The sequence below is a fragment of the Pseudopodoces humilis genome, chromosome 1 (assembly GCF_049639895.1).
Source record: "Pseudopodoces humilis isolate 2021_Gansu_Grassland_sample_001 chromosome 1, ASM4963989v1, whole genome shotgun sequence".
NCBI classification, from domain to species: Eukaryota; Metazoa; Chordata; class Aves; order Passeriformes; family Paridae; genus Pseudopodoces; species Pseudopodoces humilis.
This window is the reverse complement of record NC_142200.1, coordinates 118,218,322-118,241,199: the sequence shown is the minus strand read 5'-3', so window position 1 is coordinate 118,241,199 and position 22,878 is coordinate 118,218,322. Positions and strand designations below refer to the sequence as shown.

The following is a 22,878-nucleotide window of genomic DNA, read 5'->3' as shown; positions in this document are numbered from 1 at the left end:
TATATACACTTAAAATTGTCCTTTTAACTTTAAAAGCAATTTAAATGGTTAGAAGCACCACTTTAAAATAATACCATTTTTGTGAATATATAGTGTAGACCTTCTTGTATTTAAGTTATGAATTAGTTTAGGATGGAGCTGAAAAAGGACTAAGCGGGGGGGGTGGGGGGTGGGGGGTGGTTATCATAGCATATCTTTATGCAAACCATAGGAAAGTTTAGTTCCAGGAGAATCTCCATGATTTTGCTCCATCTTTACAAGTTTATAGGGTTGGATTACTGGAAATACCAAATCTCTGAAAAATTAAAGACACTCATGGGTCATGTCAGCTTGTCTTGCACAGCCCTGCAGAAATCCTCCAGGATCTGTACCCCAAAGCTACAGGACCCGAAAGAACTGGAGTCATGGACTTGCAGCCCTGTAGTCCTTGCAGCCTTAACCAACACTCCTCATTCACCTGGTCTGTGTGCACTTTGAGGGGTCCCAAACACATTGTAAAACAAACCAGATCACACCTGTAAGGCAAACAGGGCCGGGGTTTGCAAGTCCTTACGACTCTGGTTTTGCCTAGGAGGTAAAAAAAAGACACTGTGACCTCCCTTCTAAGAGACACAGCCATCAAAGTGGGCCAGCTCCCATCCTTCCTCCTTTTAGGGTTCAGCCAAACTGCAGAGCAGGTACCCAGGTAATCGCACAGCAAGAGGTCAAAAACACATGCAGGTTTGACCATATTCATGTCTTGGTCTTCAGGATAATTTCAAGCTGTTTGATTCGGAGCTACAAGACATGACAACACTGTTGCTGTGCCTACAATATGGAATTATCTCTGCTCTGCAGATTCTCCAAGTCTCAGTATGTTCTGGGAACAGAATTCTTTTGGTTTGGTTTAGTCACTGAGCAACCAGGTTAATACACAGTCTAGTCTCTCTAAAGGAAGCCAGACAGTCATCTGACAGATGATGACTGCTAGGAAAGAAAAAAAATCAATTTCTGAAGCACTTAGCCAAGCACAGTGATGAACACTTGAACATTTTTCACTTTGGATTACTGAAGAAAGAGCTAAATATGCAAGTTTACAGCCTGGTTTCCTAAAATTGGATGTAACATCTAGCTCTGAAAAAAACATCTTTTAGCTGTGGGAACAAATCCCACGTGTTCTAAGAAAACCCCTATAGCAAATAATTGCGCTTCTACTTACTATTTTCCATTGTTATTAGAAACCTTCTATTGTAGCTTTACTCCTTACAGTAGAAACTGGAAACTACTACAGCTTTCTCTAATTGTTCATGCTTAGTCATGACTTCAGCCAAAAGCTCGTGTTAAAATCTCATACCATATTTAAGCACACACATATAACTATAGTTAAGTCATACATTGATCAACTGTTTTGCACAACATCATTCATTATTTTTTTCATTATGTTTTTACAAGAACACCCATAAGGCTCAGTTAGAATAGGTGCCTCAGACTGCTAAATGCTGGGCAATTATATGTACAATATTAGTTACTGTGCAGGATTAATATATGGTCCCAGACCTGCAATTAGATGGAACCATTTTGGCTCCAATAAAGTTCTCTTCTGTCATCTACACAGAAACGAGAAAACCTGGCAACAGTGAAGCACCTCAGAAGGCAATTTTGTCTGGGACCACAATTCAGTTTTCACAAGATATTTTAACACAGATTTTCTTCCTACCTTGCAGGTCTGAAATATCAAATGTATTCAAACATTCATTATGCTGGAGAACTGAATTTGGTCTTCATTTTGTGAAGTATGGCTTATTTATTTGCCCATAGTGTTTACCCAAGAGTGAGTCCATATATCTAATTTTTAATAAAAACATAGCATAAAAGTTCTTCAGTCTCTGACCAAGCAATTAAACAAGTAGAAAGTTCTGAACAAGTAATGAGATGGTTCCTCAGACATCTGAAAGTCTGTTTTTTCAAGCTGCAACAGAGCTTGGTTGATTTGTGCTTTACTGTGCTGGACACCCCGTAAGTCAAACACACAAAAATGTAACACTCTTAGCCCACTTCTTAGCAACAATTTAATACAACAGCCTTGGGATTTTATTTAATATTTCTACTTTTCATTATTTTTTCAACTACATCTGCATGATACTAGGCTACTTTAACATAAAGTGTAATAATTAAATTTAAGCATTTACCGTATGCTAACACAGGTAAAGAATTTTTGAAGTGAACGGCTAAAGCTGGCTTTTTGTGACTACATAAATTCTTGAGCTTGCAACTCTACAAGTGGTGAATACTCCATTCCAGTCTGACAAAGCACTTTTTATATGCTCCAAGTCAGGCAGCATTTACTTCCTTAGCATTAGGTGCTAAACATTAATCATGTGCTCGAAGCGTGCGTGACCTGAATTTGTAGCGTGATTTTCAAAATGCCATCAATGTGTACTTGTTTCCACTCATTTGTCCTCCCAAGTCTAATTTCAAGCTCCCTTAAGATCTAATCAAGGAGTATTTTGCAGTGCACTTTTCTTAAAGAAATAAGCCCACCACAAAAGAGCAGTATCTCTCTAGCTGTAGCAATACGGAGTAAATCTTCATCGCCCAAACATGTTGAGGATTATCAGCTGAACAGCAGATTTAATGGTTCATAGTCTGCTCTGATTCAACCTAACATGGAGTTCAGAAATGCCACCTGCTGACAGCAGCCAAACAGATTCTGCTATAAATAGCAGTTCTGCAATAAATTCAGCTTAATTCTGCTACATATTAATAGCATATCCATCAACACAAAAAGTTTTGAGCATCTGACTCCTCCTCCTGTAAGTCTTCAGTTTATTTGTGGGGGGAACAAACTAACAAAAAATAACCCTATTATTTTACATCTCTGCTGTTCATTCCAGACTCACAAAGTAGTTCAGCTGAGCAGATCTCTTTTTCTTGCTGGATTCTGTTTAATGTGCTGTTCCAGCTCTCTGTGCAACAGCTGTCTCTGCCATATGATTACTTCATTGTTGAAAGCCTGACATATGGAAACTCTACTGAAATGTTAGCTGCTTTGATACCTATGAAGAGGAATGAGCTTTTACATTACAACAACGCATTTTTTAAACAACTTAAAGTAAAAAAAACGAAACTCACATCTAGAATCTAAACCATATTAGTTTCCAGCATATGCCTGTTACTCTATTCCAATGCCCAATTCCAAAGGCTGGTTACTATTGTGGTTTTGGTTGCTATTACTAGCAAACAATGGGTGGTTTTCTTTCAGCTTTTGCATTCTTGGAAAAGAAAAGGGAACAGATTCAAGAGGAGGCCCGTGGGATTTCTTCATGAGTTATCCATAAAGGCAAATGCTATACAGCAGAATTACAGGAATGATAGCTCGTGTCATTGAGGTAACAGTACATGAGATAACCAGGTTTATTGGGAAAAGTCACTAACTGCCACACAGTGAGTGTTTTGCTTCTCAAAGTCAGAGCTTCCACAACAGACAGCTCCTTAATGGACCAGAAGTAAGGTGGATCCTTACAGATCAGTTTTTAAGTCCCAGCTGCCTTTGGTAGGTAGAGAAAGGAGCTCCTTTGTTGTAACACGCAGACTCCCCTCCCCTGTAAATTAGTCACCCATAGAGGGAACAATGATGCTCTAAATTATTTCATCAGCAGCATGAACACTTGTTAACACAGAAGGCAGCTGTAATTTTTTGGTCACTGTTTTGACAGTAGTAGCATTTGAATCCTGAACAAATTCCATCTGAATTAGAGAAGATAGTAAGAGTCTGAGCTTTTAGGATCTATTAATTTTACTGAGTAAAAATTTACACGTACCTTTTAGAAAATAATCACTCTTAGAAGTTATTCCCTAATGATGTAAATGGGATATAATTCTCTTTAATTTAGTTACCTAAACCTGAATCAAACACAAAAATATTTAAAACTATTGCAAACATTTAAGAATGCAATCACTCTAGGTACAAAGAGTACTCTTAATTACACCAGGCTCTGAAAATAAGACACGAGGGGAAGACCAGATTTTTTTTTTCTTTTGATTGAAAATTAATCGAATTTCACTTTGTTACAGTATGACATATTATATTAAGTCGTGTTTCACCACTAGTATGATTTATTAGACAAAAATTGGCCCATTTCACACAGTGTGTTCTGACTGAAATAGTGCAGCTTTAGGACTACTGACAAAGCAATCTTGTTTTCAGTTTTAGAATATGCTCTACATGTCTACAAAATTACTAGGTTATTGTAAATCTACAAAAGCATCATTCAGATAGCATCCTCAGATGGTAAATGTAATAATTTCTACATCAATAGTAATAATTTGATAGCCTCAGTAATATTTTTTTCAAGTATCTTAACATTACTTTGCTGAATTTTTAGGCATATTTGATTAAAATATCACTGTTTAGATCTTAGACTTCTTAAAGGTTAAGGCAAATCCTACAAAGGATTTTTTTTATTCCAGATTAAAATGATTTATTACTTTCAAGTTTTACTAGAAAGGAAAAATAAAATAAAGAATTTGAAAAGTTAGGTACTTTCTGTGGGAAGAAAATGGGGTAACATTCATAAATACTGAGACTGGACTGGTGGAAATTTCAAGGAAGTCTGACACATTTATGTAAGGTAAAAACTTTCAAATGCAATCAATCAAAAGTGTCTGAACAAATATGACTCCCCAGAAAGGCATTTATCCTAATTAATAAGAAAAACCAATAGTCACCTACTCAAATGACAGCTGTAAATCAAAATGGGACTTGCCAATTCTCTCATGGGGTCAGCCTATGACCACCCATGAAAACTGCACTCTTTCATCTCCTCCCCAAGTGGAAGGGCTGAGAAATGGCCACAGCTGTTCCAGGCAACCACAGCATCCTCAACCCTTGGTGCCAGGACTGGCTGCCATCCACTGCCCCAATGATCAGGCAGTAAATAGGTCTATAAACCTATTAAAACTGCATAAATGTTATAACGTGTAATCTATTAAAATTAAAAAAAAAAAATAAACAGGAAAGGATGTCTGAGAGCCAGCTTCTTCAGAGCAAAATGAAATGCTAAGCATGAGGTTTTCAAGTACTCCAGAGTTTTTGGTTTTTTTTGTGTGTGTGTGTGCAGGGGAAGGTGGGAGGGCACAAGACTTAGGGCTGAACTATTAAAAAGCCAGTTGGTGGTATTAAACTCTTGTTTTAGAATTTATAGGAAGGCAAAAAATTCACTCCAGGCTGAAATTTATTATTCCAAGCCTGGAATAGTTGAAAAAAAAAAAAAAAATAGAAGTCATAAATATAAAGGAAAATAATAAACAAATACAAAATAGTGGTTTCAGATGATTTTTGGCATTTCTTCAATGCAGAAGTGGTTTTATTCTTTTTAGTCTGAGATTCATCACCATGAATTACTTTTCTAACTAAAATTGGGAACAGGTTATTTTAATAATTAATTCCCAATAAGTTACTATCACTGGATCTCTTTTAAAGCTTTTCAGTATGAAGAGATATTATAACTTTCAAAGGAATGTCAATGTTCTAACTTACACTCAAAAGCCAGGAAGTTAGGGGTGGAAATTTCATCTGTGAGCCACACAGATGTAAGAAAACAGTCAAAAATTAACAACGTATGTTAAGGATTCAGTGCCAGCCCCATTTTTATCCATAACTAGACTTCATTAGTTTTGTGGGCTTAAAATTGACATTTAAAAATAAAAGCAACATAAGTTTTTGTGACTTAATTTAATGTTTCTTAAATAAAGAGATATTTCAGTATTTGCAGACTGCTAACATCTTTCCAAAATAAGCTGTACATTGGTGCTACTTTGCTCTATTTCCCTATCACCCTAAGGAGCCTTTATTCCTGATGGAAACCATTTCTTTTGCTAAATCCTGCCTGTGAACTCTAACAAGACCATTTAAGCCCCGCTAAACAAAGTCTCCTGGGAGACACTATTGTTAAAATAAAAACTGGAGCAAATTTTTAAAGCGAACTTTCTGCAGCGATTAGAGGATGCAGGTCTTAAGAAGAAGAGAAAACTTGTTATAGGAGAGGGAACAAAAAGCCAAATGTAAGCAGAGAGCATATGCCAGTCACCCCCGAGGGAACGGAGGGGAGGTATAGAAAATTAACTGCTGCATTTCTGCTTCTCACCAAAACCACAAACGGGCCATTTCAGGGGACTAACACATGCAGAATCTGAAGATAAATACACGTCTATCTCATTACCTGAGAAGAGCCTTAAAGGGCACACTGCTGAGTATTTCTGTTTCTCTATGAATAATCTCCTTTACCAAGAAGCAGGAGGTGCTTACATGTGCACATGCAACATTCACAGCATCGATGTGTGTCAGACTGGACGCTGCTCAGCTCTGTCTGAGAACGAGGCCCCACAGTCTTTTGGCACAGATTTTTACTGTAAAACTTAACAAACACTCCCTGCAGCCAAAACACCTTGAACAGCTTCTTATCAGGTTTCACAAGCTAAGTGGGTTTCAGTCTGGTCAATACACAGATGAGAGATCATTACATGAAATTGCACTTTGCTGAAAACTTACAGCAGTAGGTTAAAAACATTGTGAAGTTACAAGACATCGCCGTGAGGACATGCACAAACGTGACTGGGATCCACACAGCTCCTGGCTTCACCCAAGCCAAGACTAACACCCCTGGGAAAGCCAAGATGAGCAGCATACCACAAGGAAGGACAGCACATGGAAAAGGGGACTCAAGATTAGTGTGGTTTTAGCTTTCTGCGTTGAACAAGAGTGACAAGAAGCTATACGTGACAGACACTCTCTGCCAAGGAACGTGTGTTCCACCTCACCAGCCTGTTCTGACTGATGATTCCTCTCTGGCATCTGAAGTGGCACCACCTTGGGCAGTGACAGTAATGCCAGGCACACTGCTGAGCCCTCACAAACTATCCAACAACTGAGATAGGAGACAATAAAAGGGGAAACAGCCATTCTGAGAATTTCATGAACTAACTGGGTCAAAGCAATCCCATTTCATTTTTGACAAAGTATAGGTCTAAAGGAGGATGAGGACAAGGGTTATATTTGGATTATAACAAATACAGGGCATAAGGCAACCTAAAAAACAGCCTCTTGGATTTCTCAAGTTACCACAACATACACGTTTACCTGCATTCAAAGATGAATTAACAAGAGTTTTCTCGGAGTACAAATCAAACAGGACTGCATGGAAGGAATACAGCAATACTCTTCATTCTCACTGGATGCAGTGGAGGGTGTGCCTGTAGGGCTTGAAAGCTGTGTGGGCACTGTGAGGCTGAAATGCAGGACAATTTACATACTCTAAATTGTTGCCCTGAAACAGATCTTGCCTAACTACCCTTGGTTACGTCACCTTTCTAGTCAACTGCTGTATACACTTGCACTTGAGGGGAAAAGATTTGCATTGGCCAATAAAAGGCATGTGAGCTGCATATCTAAAGTTAGTCTGCTACCCCTACTGGGTTGCCTCTCCAGGCACTGCACCCACAGAAACTCAGCCATGGCACAACTCTGAGAAACTCATCTATCTAAGTTAGAAAAAATCCTACACCAAGTAAACACTGGGAAAAAAACTGCAGTTATCAGAAAAAGGGCAATGCTAACTTTAGGTCCAGAAAAACTTTTAAGACGAGAAAAATGGAAAATCTGGGTTAAGGCTGCTGAAATGCAATGCAGTTAATAGTAAATTTAAGAAGAAATCTTAAGGAAAGAATGTGTGTTTTTTGCTACAAGGATGTTACAAACCCGAGCTTTGGAACAGGGGTCCAAAAGGGAACTTGGAATGGAGGGTGCAGAAAGTGGAAGCTGGTATTATTTATAAACTGGCAGGCAGGACTTGCAGAAATGCAGCTGTAACAAGCTGATTCTCTTAACTGCAGGTAAAACAACATTCTGACTAACTTTAAAAGTTTGGAAAGTACATAAATAATAAAAATATTTTGGTAGACAGATGCTGACGTTTTTTTCTTTTGTATTTGACGGAACATGTTTCAAAGAGTAAATCACCAGCCAATATTGCTGACGGATGTGTGAAGTTATACTACCTGACCACATCATGAATTAGCCTTCCCAGGAGGAGCTGTACAAAAAGTAAACAAAAGAAAGAAGAAACACCTTGCCATCTGTAGGATGTCAAATAAATAAATCAGTTTGTTTCAAACAGGAAATAATTAAGAAAATCTAAAATTTTCTGAATTACATTAGGACTTTATCATTTAGCTTTTCTCAATGTGCTTTTCTTTTTCATAACCAGGGACATACTTTACAACTTGCAGACAGAGCATCTCAAGGATTGCTACAACTTTTCCATTTAATCATTAATACTAAGACATGAAATAGCCTATATAAAAAACATGTGGCATAACAGTTTTTCAGGGCAGTGATGCTCATGTGATTTCCTGCTATGGAGAATATACTGAACATATTTATTGCAGAATAGAATAGCCCTATTATATGCATTTAGCTTTTTCAAAGAAAATACTGGTATTTAGTCTGAAGTGTACCAGAATTATCTGACAAGATCTCTATCTAAGGTAAATCAGACTGACTTAGGCCAAGAGATCTGGTTCAGGATAGCAAGAAATTTTCAGTTACTCTAATCAGTGCAAAAAAAAATTTCAGGATTTTTATAACCTGGAAAACCACTGGAATATTAGCTTTTGAAGGAAGTATAGATACCTTTTTAAATTTATTTCTTTTCATGAACATAGTTTCCTAATGAAAGTAATTTCTACATGATGACAGCAGCAGAACATTCCTCCCTGACCACTTACTATGAATTCCACTTTCCTCCACCAAAAAAAGAAAAAAGGGTGGGGCATGGGGAAGGGGGAAGATACTGACTACTTTTAAAAAATCTTTAACTGACACTGTACCATAGGCAGAGCTCTCCTACTGGTACATAAGGGGTCTTCTGCACAATTGGCATTTCCAGAAAGAGCAGTTTCTTCACATAGTAATTTCAGCTGCAACATTTAAAGTTAGTGTTCTTCTCTGCTTTAGCAAAGAATTTGGAAATAAATGCCCAAACACATTTTAGGGACTGCTGACCAAATGTAAAATCGCACAAGCTTTTCTGTCTTATTTTTCAGGGCACTTCTTCCCAATGCCTCAGTATGAGTGTAACTCAATTCTCCAAATGCCACGTGGCAAAACTGCTCCCTTCATTTGGGATGAATTAAAGTGTAGGTGCTTACCTGTAGGAGTACTACTGCGAAATGAAGAGGAGGGAGTGATTGGAGGGGTGACTGGAGGAGTAAGGCTTCCACTGCTGTGGCGAGGTGGAGTAGATACATTCCCACGGGACACTGTGCTTGACAAAGTCAAAGAGAGTTTTGGCTGAATCTTTTTCTTCAAAGACTCCTGCTCACGTCGAGCTGCATCAGTCATAAATCTAGAACAAGGACAATAATGAGGATGAGAGCTTTGAACCACTGTCCTCCAGCAAACCTTAGGTAAAGATTAAGTATTTTTTGCCCTCAGTGACCCAATGGAGTTTCAAACTCAGCCATGACAAGTTCCTCTTCAACACACAAATTTACAGAATACAAACTCCATCAATAGCTTTTATGTGTTCAACATCTGGGCCATTTCCTTCTGATTTCAATAAAACTTACATTAGATACTTGCATCATGTGGAAACACAGAAGTTTTTTAAACTCCAACCAGAACTTAGCAGTACAAACAATAATATAATGATTGTACACAGTCCTTTACAGTAACTACATTCAATCATTCTGTGAAAAAGTAGCTGAGAAAAACGTTAGCAGCAAATGATCTTCAATCTGAAGGTCAAAGGGACAGAACTAATTACTTTGTGTAGATACGCAATTTTCAATAGGATAATCAAATCCTTTAACTAAGGGGTTTAGACAATGTTGCCTGGCATAAAAGATGTCTAATTAAATCTCAATTCCTAAAACTGGAGTTCCCAGCTTTTGAAAACCAAGTGAGGTCTCTCTGTAGAGCCCTGTAAAGGCTGTTGAAGCCCTAATGCAACTCAAGGTTCATCTCTGTGGGGTGCGGAGAGGGAATCCCACCAGAACGATGCAAAGTGTGCACCAGTAATGCTGTAATTACACCAGTGCAACTTTCTGCATGGGATATCTCATCTGGAATAAAAAGTGCTTTTTTCACTTTTATTCTGATTCCTTTCAAAAAGGAACAACTGAACTGAAAAAGACCACTTTTATTCCAAGTATACACGAAGAGTTACACCAGAAGACCTGATGCTGCTTCATGATGACATCCCAAGCATCACTGCTGGCACCTGTATTAACTCTTCACTTGAAAAGGTTGGGGTTCCCCCAAAACAGGATCTCTACAAGTCAGACTTCGTGACTTAGCATTCGAGAGACATTTTAATCCTTTGTCTTTCCCCTCCACTACATATGGATATACATTAATACTTATGGATATCTTGAAGGATTCCTAAGACAGGTTAAAGTAAATCACCTCATCAGTACAGCCCTCTGTCCTTGAGGCTGAAGTACAAACTACATCTGCCAGTGAATAAAAACAATACACATGGTACAGAATAAAAAGTTAAGTTACACCCAGGCATTTGACCATGGTCTTATGACATAAAACTTTAGGTAGCATTAGAGCAATAAAGATGCATCCTGTCTGTCCATACCATGAAGCCATTAATAAGTGGATCTTTGCCATGATAAGTAACATCAACACACAAACATTAATAAACAGGTATGTGACATGGCAACTTATCTTCTTTGAACTGGGGCAACAATACATCATGTCAAGTCCAGATGTGGCATTTTTATGAAGTTAATATTTTAAATGCTGATATCCATAGTAACAGTTGAGTGTTAAATTTCTCTTCTTCAACCAAGCGTGCAGATGATATTGACAAAACAGTCCTCAAAAGGAAGTCTAAATTTCATTCAAGAAAATATAAATAAAAGTACCTTAATAAAGTGGTCATTCAGTAAACATTCACTTTCCTTTAACTAGGAAATGTCTAATTCACTATTTTTTTCAATTTGTACTATGATGTACACTTGCTTCTGGATGGGAAGCCTTATTCCTTAAGAAAATGTTATGGTAACATTATAAATCCTTGAAAACTTGGAAGATAATTCCAACTGTGAGATATTAAAAGCAGCAGCATGAAAGTTGCTCTTTAGTAAACTCAGCCACAAATAACAATGTTAAAATAATATTGAGTTATAACCACTCTGGTTGAAGTCCATAAAAACCACGAAAATGTGAAGTTCTAACTGAACCCTCTCCCTGTCCTCTTAACTCATTCCCATTTGGGCTAAGCATGTAAAGTATATTCCAAAATGTAATTTGTTGTCTACACTGTGAACCTGAGAGAAATGGAAGGCAGAGTCTGTTGAGAAGTTCAGTTTCCAACATCTCACATATGGAATTAACCTTTCCACATCCAAATAGTGTTTGCTGAACATACATGTTTGCTGAAGCACTGGCAGTGCTGTGGGTTTGAAAATGAAACTTGTCTAAACAGATTAAAAGAAAACATTTTTCAATTTTTTAACTAAAATGCAGTATTATACATGTGTCTGACTATGGCAGTGCTCTTCAAAGCTTAAAATATAAGCATTGTAATGATGGATACAGAAGGACATTTCCAACTAAGTCTTTAATTTTCATGTTGGAAGTACATTACGGTTACAACATCAAGTGATCATGAATGAAATATGCTGGAATTAGGGTTGAATACTGGTCTCTAAATTACATACCTGCATACAATTTTCCCTGCCTTGTTTAAAAGCACAAGATGTCTGGGAAACAGGAAATGAACTGTAACTAAAAAAGACTGCTGTAAGACCACTTAGGTTAAACATCTCCTTGATAGTCTGTCTCATCATCTTCAGATCCATCTCTTTGCTGAGCAAAGCTACCTCTGCTATTTTCAAATTATTATCTTCATAACCCTGGCCCTCTTGTTGTACCACTGTGCACATTTCAGTCACCTTTTCTGTTGCATACAATTTTGTTTACATATCATAATCCTCCCTCCCTCAAACCAATACATCATATAGGTGCAGAGAAACAAGGAGAATCATTCAGCTCCTAGCCATTCATTGACCCTGTTTTGAAAGGCATGGGGTTTGTGTGCTTTCTTGCCAACAGTTCATAACATCAGGCAGGAGCAAACTCTTTCTAAAGAAATCTCTTCTACACCCATTTTTTTCTTTTCTCACCCTTTCAACCTTCCTAATTATTCAACTCCCCGCTCCAAAAAACGTAGGTGCAGTGATTTCTGAATCAAATGCTTGCAGCAATTTAATAAAAATGAGCAAAATATAGTTTCCCCCCCTCTTCTCATTCCCTGGAATGGTTCAAGTATTTTTATTGAAACTTTCCCAAGAAATTCAGCCTGAAGGAGACACCCAGCATGGAAAATTTCAGCCCGAACTGATGAATGTTGGCAGCATAAGCAACTGAAACAGTCTTATAATGGAAAGTGTTGCACAACCTTTCATATAGGTGGCAATATAATACAAACAGCGCTAGCTCTTGTTACCAATGCAAAAAAGTCACAAAAAGCAGAGGTTATGCTCAAATTCAAAAAAAGCATTTTCAAATCAAAACTTTTCTGGTATTTCTAAGACTTGTCACCCCTTAAAGCTTTGGAGTCAAGAATGAACAGAACATATTCTTAGCACTACTCCATGATCATGCCCCAGTGTGACTTGTGTGATGATGTCAGGGTTAGTTTATCATAAAACCTATGCTACACACAATGCTGGGGCAGTTTGAGAGCTCTGGACTCATACACCCAGACTGAGGGTAAGGGTTATAGAACTGAGCTGCAGGTAAACTGAAAAGTAAAAAAAGAACCCAGGTTACTCCTCAGAATGTATATTCCTAATTGTTCTCATCAGAACATGAAGTATCCTTTCCTCTTCTTCCTCACTGCTAAATCTTGTTGATGCAGAAGTCAGCTGCTTGGGCCAGCTCTGCTTCCATGTCCACAGACATTCACACTGACAGTGAAGAAGGTGCACCACAGCTACCTGGTTGGATTTGAATACTAATTCGCTACATTGAGCTTCTTCATGATCTAGTCTCTAAAACATATACCAACAGAAGATGTGTCACAATCACGAGTCTACTGTTCTCCAGTTACCACGTGCACAGGAAGAGAAGGGAGTGGGATAATTCTGAGCTTGCAAAACAAGCAGATTACACCACGCAGAGACTCAAGCCCAGGATTGCTCCACAACACTGTCCAGCTGCACACAAGCTTAAAAAAAATGTACAGCACTACCTGACAGTAACAAACATACCCTCTCCTGTGCCATACCACTGCCAGCTAGTAATGACAGCTTAAGTTTTGGTTTCATATTTTCTAGGTTCTCTACTGGATTGGTATATAACTCTGAACTTCATATAAAGTGTTAGCAAGTTCTCTTCACAGGGTAGTTGGATGAAACAATCCTTTTTCAGCCTAAGAACCAAGGACACCGTTGCAGCTTCAGGCTCAAAATGTATAAACAGCGGTGAATTGAGGAGAGCAATCTGGGAGGGTGGGACTTCATAACCTGAAGCTGTAATGGGACAATAAACCCCAATATGTAAATGGACCAAAATTTACAAAACTGTGAAAACCTGTGATCCACCATCCACCTTGGCTGTAGCCTCTGCTGGGCTCTTGTACTGCCCAAGGTGTCTCCTTTGAAGGCCTTATCTCCTTTGAAAACCTACTTTATTCCTTTAACACTGTCTAGCCTCTGTTCTAGGTAGCCTCTCTAGGCATCAGTACTAGCCCACAATGGGGAAGATAGCAGAACAGAATTAGTTCCGACTTTTTCTCATTACTAGATAATTATGGAAAAACATTTATAGTAGCATTCAGGTCATATTCATGTTTGCTTAATTTGGCTAACCTGCCCTGGGAATGTCTGTCACCTTTATCAGAACATGAGAACATGCTAAGCTTCCAGCACTTGTGTATCAGCAGACTGCTCCTTAGCCTGACAACTCAACTTCAAGATTGATTGGAAAGAGGAGAAAAAAAATCCATGGTGTTCTATTTTCACAAAACACAGATTTGTGCTGCATTGTGGAAGTAGTATATTTAGATAAAAAGTGGTCAGATTTACTTGACACATAGGGCACATACTAGCTTGCTACTTAGTAAATTACATGAAAGCCACACATGAATTATCTTGCTATACTTTACACCCACCAGACCAAGGTCCTTGCTGTATCTGTTTTCTCCCCTCAAACTTTTCCCACTTTTGCCTCAAGATGTTTATGCTATTTTTTGTCTGTGCCAAGAAATAATGAGCAAGAGAAATAATGAGATGGGGATGTTAATTTCAGCTTTCAGTCGTCTTCATCACATGAGCAGTGTCTAGGAAACAAAAGGCTACAATGGAAAGTACTTCTAGTTGTACAGTATTTTAAAACTTCAGGAGATCTCTACTTTGAAGAGGGATTAGGAGAACACACATCTTCAAGGGACGACCCTATTTCAGTAGGACAGGACTCTCTGGACTCCTCAAGTTAGTATGTTCTCCATACATTTTACTTTATCTTTTCTTGTAAAAGCAGCAAAGTGGTTTGATTTAACCAATGCCAGAAAGAAGAGACAATTGTCAAGTTGAACTTCTACTGGGCTGAGGAAAAATCTGGTGAAATCGAAACAGTGGGAGTTCAGCAGTACTTGCCCACAGACAAGTTCACAGAGTTGGGCTGTCTTGTCTCCTGGAAAGGATGAAAAGCTTTCCCCAGCTGAACCTGAACAACACTGGGCCAAAACAAAAGCCATCAATATCCCCAGTAATGTCTTACCACACTATTTATGTGATCATGAGGAAAGAAATATATGAGCAAGTTTTAGACCATCCATTAACTCAAATAATTTGATGAGCACCCTTGAGCACTTTCACACATCCTTCTTTGTAGTGTGGGGAAAACAGAAGTATTCCACAGGTCTTTACAGACCTCCTGCTTCACAGAAGCTAGCAACAAACTTTTTTTTTTAGAGATCTTTCATTACAGTTTTAGAAAAACCCTAAAAAGAAACATCAGTGTGAAAAACCCCCATTAAAACCATGCACAACCCCCCACATGCCTTCACACTATTTAGATTACAGACTATTTGCATAGTGCTAAAGTATATGATTCATACAAAATCCCCTTTGCAAGGTCTTGCCTTTTCCCCCTAATTTCACAAAAAACCTAACAAGTGGGGAAGAAACAGCCCAAAATAATAATCCCTTCCCAATTATTCTCTCAAACCTGTATTTGATTTCACAACAGGCACCAACCAGATTATACAGATCATTAAAGGGCATTTTTAAGTTTCTGGAAAGAACTTTTCCAGCCCAGTATTTATGGCAGAAACACCTCACATCTGCATAGGACTCCAGTGTGCTCATTCACTGAGATCAGAATTAAAAGAGAATTCAGTGTTCATCCTCAGTGCCAGTTGTATTCTCACTCATCTATTGAAAGCTTTTCCTATGTCCTAAATACGGAATATTTATGACAAACTGATAAGTATCTTAGGGCAGAATCAGATTTCTTTTTATTATTAGCCTTAGGAATAATTCATTGCCAGTACAATTCTTTAATTTCCATTATTCAACCGGTTCTCTCGGGAGGTGAAACTGTTACTGCCACAAAATCAGCTTTAGAGTAATACATATTTTTCTGAATATTTGCATCTTAAGCCAATGTAGTAGTAGAGTTTATCAGGCTGCACATGTACCTTAAAGAATTTAAATTGCATTTCTGCCTCTTCACTGAAAGACTCAAATGCAACATTCAATCACACTCACTGCTGTCAGTAGATTCAAGGCTGCAACCTCAGAAAATCTGCTAAACATGAGCAAGATTTCAGTGGGTTTACTTCAGTTGTCTGCTCTTCACAGATTCTTAAAAGATACAATAAGACACAATAAAATATTTACCAAGGAGATATTTTGTGCTTCTAGCGTGGAAAACTGATTCAGGAGACTGAGTAATTTCATATCTAAATGTGTAAGTGGAGCTAATGGACAGTGTTATGCCAAATAATCTATTACCACTCAAACAGAATAAAAATAAACCATCCCAAATCATGTAATTGCCTGCAGTAAAGCATGTGTTTACTCACTGTTAATCAATACAACACAGTGTTAAAAGCAGTGGAAAGAAATTTAGTATCTCTCTTGATTTTGGGAATATTCAAAAACATCACTGTGAATTACACTTCATACTTTGGTTAACAGAAATACCAAACACTGAACATAACCCCTAGCTTTCCATTTTAGAATGATTTAATATATTATATGCAATATATTAAGTGCTTATGATATTAAATATATGTATTTTAATATTTTCTCTTTGGAAAGGAGCTCTTTTTCATCTGCCTTTTTTTTCTTTATTCTGTTTCCTTTTTCTTCTCTTTTATTCTTCTTACACTTATTTTCCTATATCTTCTTTTCAAGAAGCACCAAAATAATATTTAATTTAAAATTAAAACCAAACAAACATGAATCAGCGTTGTATGTTCAGCGCATCACAAAAATAGCTTTTTACTTAAAATTCAAATTCAAATGGAATTTGTGTTTTATTTTTTAGATTACATAGTACTTTTGCCTTTTCTTTCTTGAATTTAGGTAATACAGCAAATGAAAAATTTAGGGCTGCATTTTATTTTATATTCTTTTTAAATTCTCAGGAAAAATGCACACTGGATAGATAACATTTGAACAGTAACATAATCAGGGCAGATGCAGTCTTATTTTAGACATTTCATTCATAATAAAAATTCATTACTTATTCCCTCCACTGATGACAAGGACCCAAAGAGAAGCCCACGCTGTCCTTCTGATGTTCTTAAAATAAAAAAATGAAATTTCAGCATTTAAAAGGAACAAAATTAGAGCTCACTAAAATTCAAGAGAACAACAGTAATTTCCAAAACATTAGAAACATACTGCTAGTTTTCTTCCTTTCCCCTCCCACAGCCTACCCAGATTTTTCCACCCTCTCCTGAAGTAAATGACTGAGTTTCAGAAAGGAGCTATAACTTAGCTGAATCTTCAAAATTCTGTAATTTCCATGGAGTGAGAGGCAATAGCTGGGCAAAAGAGATACTTGAAGGAGGTAATTAGAAGGAAGGCAGCAACCACTTGCTATAGTTTGGTGTGATATTTTCAAAAGTCATGATAACCCTCATATCTGATGGAAATGCTCATTATGCTGTGTTCTGCCTGGACATCAACTTATTTCTTATCAAACTCATTCCAGAGTTTTGCCATTGGTAAAAAGGAGCATTTGGACAGTGTAAAACACTTGCAGAGTTTCTTGCAGTTGGGACAGATTTTTAAGATGCTGTGTCAAACTCCTGCTTTTCAGCGTAATGCAGCAGTTCCTATCTTAGAAATCTCCTCCCTGCACTCACTAAGTGGCTTACTGGGACATATATCAGCCTTGGCTTTGCTTGCAGCCACTAACGAACAAACCAGCCCTTTCCTGCTGCTAACAACAGATACTTTATGCATTATTGCCTAATTAATTGTTGAATATAACGTCATGAAGCCTTGTATTTCAGTTCATACCCTTGTTAATATACAGGAATAACGTAATGTCACACAGCCATAAAATGTTGCAGAGACCGAAATGAGAATCCTAGCAGACATAAATAATGTGACATGAAAAGCAACTTCTTCATTTAAAGTATTTTTTAAACCACATCATTTAAAAAATGCACCCTGACAGTTTTTAAATTTGCATCATAGAAACAAAATCCCTGAATTATTTTTCTCAGTATGACTAAAGACAATCTCAGCTGAAAGAATACTGATGGCAACTTTTCAGTAATACCTTAACCTATCAGCTATTAAATGTAAATATTTTAAATATGGTTATTTCACATTTTTTGACTTACCAGATTACTCTAAGCTTTCACATGAATGAAATGCAAAATTCTTGAAAGCAGAGTAAAAATTTACCTTTTACATTAGAGAAAGTACAGGGGTAATACATTGTGTGTGCCTTCCTATTTGTAGAAATTACAAACTTTAATCAATTACTAATGTCTTGGACAAAATGGAATTAAGCTGCCTGTGGAATAAAAAATAAATGGTCTGTATGTTTTAAATTTGACTTGAATCTCAAAATAGTTCTTAGGTGGGACGAAGTAGCATACAAGCCCTGCTCTGGCTCTCTGCACAGCCCCCAGTACTGTCAGATTGCCTGGCTCCAGTAGCATGTTTTATGTTCAGATGTGCTCAACCTAAAATACTGTATTTTTTTCCATTACTGGTCCACCCACTTTCCTTCTTGAAGAGCTTATTGTAACTATTTATGTAAAAACAATTTCTTTCAGTCAGCCCTACAGAGAAGTAGATCTGTGTACGCATGACATGTGTACGCATGACACACGCTTTTACTGTTGGACTCGGTTTCATTTTATTGATGCCTCAAGGACTTTTAGCTTTAAGAAGCAGGAAGCTGAAATGTCAGATATTTTATTCTTGTAAATGTTCCATTTATGTCTGGCTATTCTTGTGTCATTCTGTGTTGAGTTCTCCTGAGAATTCAAGTCAACACCCAAAGACAGATCCAGCATGCAAGAATTTAAAAATAGATATTATCACAAAGCATTGCTTATTAACCCTAAGGATGTCTAATAGAATTTTGAATAAATAAAACAATCTTCAGTATTTTACACAGTATTAATCAAACACATTAACCAACATGCTTTGCAGTCTTTCAGAAATCTATCACATATACAATGTCTGCACTGGCTCCTCCAGGCAGGAAGCGATCCAGAATACCCATTCAACAAAAATATGGCAAAAAGAAACTGATAATAAGATGCATAATAAATTAATTTCTAAATGAAAACTAAACTAAAAACAGATGCTGTTTTTTCTTTCAAAAACAGAGACACCAAAGTCACTCACAATGAATTCACTGTCTGATTTTTAAAGAAACTAAACCTATTTGTGAAAACACTGATACAGAACATGATTCTCCAGTTGAGAAAGAGTATTCAGCTCGAAGATGTTCTCCCAGACTTAAAATGTAAGTGCAGATTTAGATGGAGAAACATTTTTTCAAACGGATTTATAAATCTGTATTCAGAGGACTGGGTGGGGTAAAACTTATAATGGAAAACTGCAGCAATCTTAACATTAGGAATGTGAAATGTCTGGTCTTAATAAACCAAGTTTTCAGGCATCGTGAGTTGTTTGAAAGGACGATAGCAACTTGCAAACAATTCAGCCCAAAATGGCGAATTGAACATTCCCAGTTCCTCAGACTCTGCTGCAATGAGTCACACATGTATAAAATAGCCAACATGAAAGATTCCTCCTCAAAGGTAACAAAGTTCAGGTGAAGATAGACCAGGAAAAGCAGAGAAGGAAGAAGATAACCATCACATGTGTGTTTGCTCTTTCATTCAAACGAACTCTTGTTTCGGTAATGATGTGCTATTTAAAAAAATGTACTTTTCTACACTTTAAGCTGATTTGACTGACAAAGTTAACAGTTCATTATGTAATCATCACTGTTTTAGCAGTTTGGGGAGGAGGAAGTACCTAAAAACTAAGAATAGCTCCAGAGGTCCCATTATTCAGCTGTGAGGTATAAAAGCAGAACACTGATTTGCATTTTGAAATGTTGTCCCTGTTAGTCTCGCAGTGTGCTACTGCACCAGGCCCAGGCACGTATGGGAGTGCAGCAAATCCCCCAGTTCTGCTCTCTCTAACAGGAAACCATTCTCCTGCATCCCTCACTGGCAGCCACCCTCCCACCTCCAGCTTGAGTGATCTGATGAAAATAGCAAAACCCTGCTAGGATGCAGAAGAAAAGGACTGACATCTGAATAACTAACAATGCTCTGCTTCTCAGGCAGACAGCAGGGAAGTTCCTTCAGCCCTGTTTGATCTGCTTCGCTGGCATTATTGCAGAAAGCCGGTTTTTCATTAGGTAAGAAGGAAAAGCAGCCCCAAAGTTGTGATGCAGCCTAGGTGAGGTTACAAACGCACCCTAACACAATGAATGAAGAGAAAATAGATGGTGTAATACAGAAAGGCCCAAGACTTGCAAGTGGAAAAAAAGTATAAATTACTATTTTAATTAATTTCCTAATGTAAAACACAGCTGTAGTAATGTTGGCAAATATCACCTGCCTGTTTTATGTTTGTTAAATTAAATCATGCTCTTTAATTGGGTCTTAACGTACAAAAGTATGTTTTATTTACTTTTTATTACAATATCAGCATTTTAACTTTCAGTTTGCTTGTGCAAAAGCTTTATAAATTACTTGAATCACTTAAATCTGAATACTATAATCTGCAGTTACAATGTACCAGTTTGAGTTTCAACAATTAAATGCCTTTTTTGTGGACTCCCGCTGCTATGTGAACTAGCTGTAGGCTATTAAAATAATGAGTCCGGACTGAGTCATCTGATCTCAGCCTTGGTGCAAAGCCTGAGGAAAAGGACTTAGTCCACAATTCCTAGTCTGTTTACCAGACTAAGACCAGACTGTTGGAAGCGTTACCCCAGCACTCCCTTCCCCCCCCACCGCACTTGGCCGGGGGAAACGCGGTGTCACAGAGCCCTCTGCAGGCAGTGCCCGTCGCACCTCGCATCCCTCATCCCGTCCTACTGCCCTGCATCCCTGTCCATCCATCTCCTCACATCCCTCATCCCGTCCTACTGCCCTGCATCCCTGTCCATCCATCTCCTCACATCCCTCATCCCGTCCTACTGCCCTGCATCCCTGTCCATCCATCTCCTCGCATCCCTCATCCCATCCTACTGCCCTGCATCCCTGTCCATCTCCTCGCATCCCTCATCCCATCCTACTGCCCTGCATCCCTGTCCATCTCCTCGCATCCCTCATCCCATCCTGCTGCCCCACATCACTGTCCATCCCCATCCCTGTCCATCCATCTCCTCACATCCCACAGCCCTGCATCCATCCCATGTCCATCCTGTCACAGCTACCTGTCCCACCCCACCACCTACATACTCGGTCCTTTATGAATCATGAATGAATATGAATTATGAATAAAACAAGTCACCTACATACTCGCCCCTTTATGAAGCATGGCCCCTTCCAGAAAGGCTCAGAAAGGCAGGCCAAGGTAAGGTGGGAAAGTACTCCTCACAGGATGGTGGAAAACCCATGCCAAGAGCATATCTGTGAACCTGGGGTGCCCTGCAGATCTCACTTTTTCAAAGTGTGGGTTTATGATGTCAGATGACACAAGGGAAGGGAACTCAGTGGAATAGATAGGTCTCCTCAGCTTGCATGCCACAAAAATACCAAATTTAGCCACACCAAGGATGCTTCAGACAATTTGGCCTCATGAAACTCCATAAATGTGAAACTCTCTGCCAGTGACAGTAATGAGGAACAAAATCTAAAGTCTTCCCCTACTTCACCAAACAAGGACCACAGAATGGATGGTGTTGGAAGGGATCATCTGGTCCAATCTCCCTGCTTTAGCAGGGTCATCCTACAGCACACAGCACAGGTTGGCATCCAGCCACTTGTTGGGTATCTCCAGTGAGGGACACTCTGCAACTTGGCAACCTCCCTGGCCAATCTGTTCCAGTGCTGTCACTCACACAGTAAAAAAGTTCTTCCTCATATTCAGGTGGCATTTCCTGTACATCAGTTTCTGCCCATTGCCTCTTGTCCTAAACCCACCACCTTCAGAGAAACACCACCAGCAGCATCTGGCACAAAGGGAACAGGAAAACCATCTGTCCTCTCACACCCTCCAGAGGAATCCAAAAGCACTATCATTCTCTTTTATTTTCAACAACATGAAATGCATCTTCCTACAATGTCAGTGTACAAAATACAGAAACACACAGCATGTGCACATGGTGCTGCCTAAAGCAGTACCTATCTAAGGCTGAACTCTAGCTAGTATCCAGGGACTGCTGTAACCTGCACTAGCTTTAAGCTGGTTTGCCAAACCATGTAATTTATCTACCTCGCTATTTCTGCAGTTTTTGACCCTGAATGAAAAGGTAAATGGAAAATAATTAAATGGAGAACTTTCTCTAATGAATCTCCACAGTTTTTTTAGAAATTCATCATAATTTCCACTTAGCAATCTGGGTTTAGCAATCTGACCTCTACCTTTTACACTTTCGTTTACACTCCAATCACATTTACATGTATTACCAGTCCACAGGAGCATTTCTGGCTTGTTCTCCAACAATTTTGTTACACCCAAGCGACACACATATTCCTCTGCATTACCAATGTCATTCCACCACTCCTCTTGACTGGGGGTCCTTCTGATCTCAGCCCCCTCTGTTTCATACCTCTCCAGCTCAGGTCTTCTGCCCTGATTAGGAGTCCATGTCTTGAATTTAGCACTGTATTACTGCTTGTACATGTGTTCATCTGTATATATATATGTATGTATATGTATATACACACACACATGGATTCATGGATACACATCTATCTATAACGTGCATATATATGAATTAAATACATGTTTGTGTATTAAATACATATATATATATGTATATATATATGTGTGTATTCTTTTTCATTTTAACAGCCAAGTGAAAGCAGTTCTTTTCAGGGACAAAATAATGAAATAATGAAATTTTAAAAAATGTGTGGCCAAGTTAACGTGACTTTTGGGGAGCTGTTACTCAGGCAACACATACCTAACAGAATTCAGCACACACAACAGAATTAGAAATTTGTGAGACTCCTGATGGCTCTCTAAGGCAAGCCCTGATGAAAGAATCTGTTTCGAGAAGAGAACCGCAGCACATATGTAAAGACAGAAAATGTTCTAACCTGTCCTGCAATTTTAAATTTTTGAAACATTGTTTAAACTCTAGACAAGTTTGCAAATATACCTTGAGAACATCTTAAAAGCTCAAAACCCAGAAAGTAAGAAAAG

At 38.3% G+C, this 22,878-nt stretch overlaps 1 protein-coding gene across 2 annotated transcripts in view; it reads right to left on the bottom strand.

Annotated features, from left to right (window-relative positions):
• The window catches only part of JAZF1 (JAZF zinc finger 1), a 185,882-nt gene that overhangs the window by 18,962 nt on the left and 144,042 nt on the right, over positions 1 to 22,878 (bottom strand). For both annotated transcript variants that reach the window (XM_005518914.2, XM_088066577.1), the window contains exon 3: positions 9,187 to 9,383. In XM_005518914.2, coding sequence (XP_005518971.1) covers positions 9,187 to 9,383 — 197 coding nt within the window. The remainder of the gene's footprint in view (positions 1 to 9,186; positions 9,384 to 22,878) is intronic.